The sequence below is a fragment of the Rhinopithecus bieti genome, unplaced genomic scaffold (genome assembly GCF_001698545.2).
Source record: "Rhinopithecus bieti isolate Rb0 unplaced genomic scaffold, ASM169854v2 scaffold_11515, whole genome shotgun sequence".
Taxonomy (NCBI): domain Eukaryota; kingdom Metazoa; phylum Chordata; class Mammalia; order Primates; family Cercopithecidae; genus Rhinopithecus; species Rhinopithecus bieti.
Genome location: NW_016806755.1, coordinates 16,958 through 21,312, shown reverse-complemented (window position 1 = coordinate 21,312; position 4,355 = coordinate 16,958). Strand labels below are relative to the sequence as shown.

The following is a 4,355-nucleotide window of genomic DNA, read 5'->3' as shown; positions in this document are numbered from 1 at the left end:
TTTTCTGTTAGCAATATCTTGATCTCTTGTTTTTTTGTTTTTTCTATAGTGTCTGTTCAAGAGAGTTTAGAAAGAAAATTTGGAAAGCATGGTGGAACTATTCCCATTGTACCCACGGCAGAGTTCCAAGACAGGATATCGGTGAGTGTGCTCACCCCACAGTTGTACCACACCATGTATGTGGTGAAACAGTTGTACCTTTATTGTAGTGACAGTGCAGATCGGTGCAGCTCTTTGGAAAATGTGAAGTTATTAATGTGTTCCTGCCCTTTGGTGCTATGATAATCTCCCCTCTGGGAATTTATCCTAAGAAAATAATTCAAAAGAGGAGGAACCACTCCATGCACGGTGATGTTACTGAAACTATGTATAGGCCGGGCACGGTGGCTCACGCCTCTAATCCCAGCACTTTGGGAGGCCAAGGCGGGCGGATCACCTGAGGTCAGGAGTTCAAGACCAGCCTGGCCAACATGGCGAAACTCCGTCTTTACTAAAAATACAAAAAATTAGCCGGCCATGGTGGCGTGCTTGTAGTCCCAGCTACTTGGGAGGCTGAGGCAGGAGAATTGCTTGAACCTGGTAGGCAGAGGTTGCAATGAGCCAAGATCGTGCCACTGCACTCCAGACTGGGCAACAACAGCGAAACTCCATCTCAAAAGAAAAAAAAGAAACAGTGTAGACAGTTTTTAAATTTGGTTTTATTTAAAGTTCAAGGGCAGGGAAATGACTGAGTTATATCTTATAATACATCTTAGGAAATAGTCATAGTTTAAGAATATATTACAATGGCTAAGTTATCATGTATCTTCTTATGAAATATTCAGTGATAGAAAACCGTTCTGAGACTGTATTGCAACATGGGAAAAAGTTAAAGGTTTTGTTTTAAAGAAAGAAAAAATGCTTTAGCCATTCTAGGTACTAACCATTCCCCTAAGTAAGCCTTCCTTTTTCCTACAGTGATGTCTTTGTTCTGGTCCTTCCATCTGGAATACACCAATCCCTTCCCTGCCTAAGTGTCACTGCAGTTCTGTGGCTGTCTCTGAAAGTCTCCTGTGTGCCACTGTTTCATACATAACATCCATCCCAAGTGGCTAGTAGTGCATTGGAAGGGCTTGTGCTGCTACTGCTGCTGTCAGAGGGCTGTTCACCACTCTCTTTGGTCACCCCATTGCCCAGCATATGCCTTGTCAGTTAAAAAAAAGAAAGTGTTCTCCACCTCTCTCTCTCTTATTTCCCCCTGTCCCTGTTTGGCAGTATCAGGACCCACATCATGACCCTGCCATGTTTCCACTGTCCCTCATCCCCCAGCACCCTCACTTCCCTCCTTATCTAACTTAAATTCCATGCTCCATCATTACAGTCACTCCCCGGTCTTGTTTCCTTCGTCATACGCCCTTGTTAACACCTAAGCCCTGATTAAATCCCAGCAGTCTCTTCCATGCCTCTACCCTGTAGGAGGCCCTGCTGGCAGTTCACGCCCTGACCACTAACCTCAAGTAGGTGCTCAGAGCTGCCCAGCAGTCATACTGCTTTTCCATGTTCTATTCGTTCTCCCCGTTCTCCTGAGTGATTACATCATATTTTCTCCTCTTCTCGCTGCCCTGCACTCCAGCTCATGACCTGCTATCTGTTCACAGATAAAACTGAGGCAGCCTGGGAGCTTCCACACCTACCCAGCTCCTGGTAGCTGGGTCACCTTAAGAGTGGTAGTGAGTTAATTATCCTTAATTTTTTAAAAAGCATTTCAAGAAACAAATTAGGGAAGAGAGAAGCTGACTTGATGGTGAAGTCCCTGGATCATATCCTAACTCTAAAAATAGCTATCTGTAACGTTGACCAGCTTCTCTGGTCCTTAGTTTCCTGTTCAGTAAAATTAAGAAGCTGCTAAGATCTATACAGCTTTAAAAGTTGCTGGCAGTACTGAATACACAGGCAGAATTCTACCCCAAAGCCGCTTTGGGGTTTCATCAGATTCCTTTCTGTGTTCTGGGTGGTGTCCCTGTTCTCTGGGGAGCCGAGGTGAACGCACCGTGGCACGAACAGCGTAACACATTGCTCAGTGCATCTGCGTCTCCATGAGTGGAGGGTGCTCATCTCACTCCATGCCCCCATGTCTCTTAAGTCCAAAAACTGTCTTCATTGTTGTACCGTAATCTTATTTCATGAGTATTTGTTTGCTGTCAAATATAATAAAAATAAATTGTTACTTGAGTATCAAGATACTGTATCTTTGATACTGTACAGAAATGACATATCTTTGCTGAAAGACAAAAAATTCTGTCTGGACTTAAGAATCCTTTGTCATCTTATACAGGGACACAAAGCAGGTCTTTGTGGTTTTGTTAAACACCTGTTCTTTTTCCCTAATAGGGTGCATCTGAGAAAGACATCGTGCATTCTGGCTTGGCGTACACAATGGAGCGATCTGCCAGGGTATGTGTGCAGATGCTGTTTGCCTTCCTGCTAGTCACATGAAGTGCAACTCAATCGTGTTATCTCAGTCGCCAGACTGTGTGTGCTGATAGAAAATAGCAGTCTGTTCAATGCTCCTCATTTCTGTGTAGCAAAACACGTGCTTTTTCAGTCTCAGATGATGAGAAGTTTTTTTAGAGTCTTCAAATATGTTTATGAGGCTTTGGAGAGAAATAATAAGGCTGACTTAGGAGGTGATGACGTTGGCAGCTAGCCCAGTATCGAGTAGTTAGCCAAACTGGGTTGTAGCTCAGTGCGCCACTATGTTACAGCTACAGGAGGCTACCTTACTGTAGAATTTGGTATAAGCACAAGTTGTTTTGACTGCTTGATCCCTACTTTAAGGCCTCAACCACAGTGTGAGTACCGTTTTCCTAATTTCTTCTTGGGTTCAGATTCTGTCTGCTTGGATTTATGATGAAATAGCATAGGCAGATATTGATGAAGAAGGTGGTGCTTCTTAGTGCTGTTGTTTTTCTTGTTAATTTTTTATTGAGATAGGGTTTATGTCCTATAAATTCATCCTTTCAAAGTATAAAATTCGGCATCTTTTATTGTATATTCGAGCCATCACCACTTTATAATTCTAGAACATTTTCATCACTCCCTTCTTTTTTTGGGTTTTTGAGATGGAGTCTCGCCCTGTTGCTCAGGCTAGAGTGCAGTAGCGCAATTTCAGCTCACTGTACCCTCTGCCTCCTGAGTTCGAGCAATTCTTGTCCCTCAGCCTCCCGAGTAGCTGGGATTACGGGTGTGAGCCACAACGCCCAACTAATTTTTGTTTTTGTTTTGTTTTTTGACATGGAGTCTTGCTCTGTCTCCCACTGGGAGTGCAGTGGTGCGATCTCTGCTCACTGCAACCACCGCCTCCTGGGTTCAAGCAATTCTCCTTCCTCGGTCTCCCAAGTAGCTGGGATTACAGGTGCCCACCCCTGCGCTCTATTTTTAGTAGAGATGTGGTTTCACCATGTTGGTCAGGGTGGTCTCGAACTCCTGACCTCAAGTGATCCACCCGCCTTGGCCTCCCGACGTGCTGGGATTACAGGTGTGAGGCACCGCACCCCAGCCTCATTTTTGTATTTTTAGTGGAGACAGGGTTTCACCATGTTGGCAAGTCTGGTCTTGAACTCCTGACCTCAAGTGATCTGCCCATCTCAGCCTCCCAAAGTGCTGGGATTACAGGCGTGAGCCACTGCACCCAGCCACCCCATTGTTAAGTCCAGAGAATCAGGCCCTCCTGCCTAGTGGTTCTGCTGCTACAGTGGTTTGTCTTTGGCTGCCCAAGTCCTGCCTTGAAACACTGAGAAGGTAACTTGGACCAGGCCTGTCTGGGCCTTGTGTGGTTATGGCCTGGCCACTTGAGTCAGGATCATCTTCACTGCATTTTCTCTTTCTTTTCAGCAAATTATGCGCACAGCCATGAAGTATAACCTGGGATTGGACCTGAGAACAGCTGCCTATGTCAATGCTATTGAGAAAGTCTTCAAAGTGTACAATGAAGCTGGTGTGACCTTCACATAGATGGATCGTGGCTGACTTCCTCACTACCCTCTTCACCTGTAACTTCTGCAGAGCTATCACAAGTTTACATGTAACCACAGAAATCCCTTTCTCTCCTGACTCAGTAATAATGGATACCATTCTCAACAAGTCAATCCAAATCAGCCCCGAAGGAGAAAGAAGTTAAGGTTAGGGGATCATGTACAAGCTGAGTGTGAAAGTAGAAATCACCTACACCAGACAGCCATTTTGGTATTTTGCCTTTAAATAAAAAGTCTCCTCCATCTGGCTGTGCAGCCTTGCTCTGTGGCTTTTCCCAACACAATCAGTGCTATTGCTGGGGAAGGGACAGTCAAGAGCAGTCAGTTGCTTGCTTATTTTGC

The 4,355-nt window shown here is 44.9% G+C and overlaps 1 protein-coding gene across 1 annotated transcript in view; it reads left to right on the top strand.

Annotated features, from left to right (window-relative positions):
- The window catches only part of LOC108533127 (glutamate dehydrogenase 1, mitochondrial-like), a 37,171-nt gene extending 32,822 nt beyond the window's left edge, over nucleotides 1-4,349 (top strand). The window contains exons 10-12 of the mRNA XM_017877534.1: nucleotides 46-141; nucleotides 2,371-2,433; nucleotides 3,874-4,349. Of these exons, the coding sequence (XP_017733023.1) occupies nucleotides 46-141; nucleotides 2,371-2,433; nucleotides 3,874-3,993 (279 nt within the window). The 3' untranslated portion in view covers nucleotides 3,994-4,349. The remainder of the gene's footprint in view (nucleotides 1-45; nucleotides 142-2,370; nucleotides 2,434-3,873) is intronic.
- The last annotated feature ends 6 nt before the right edge of the window (nucleotides 4,350-4,355 follow it).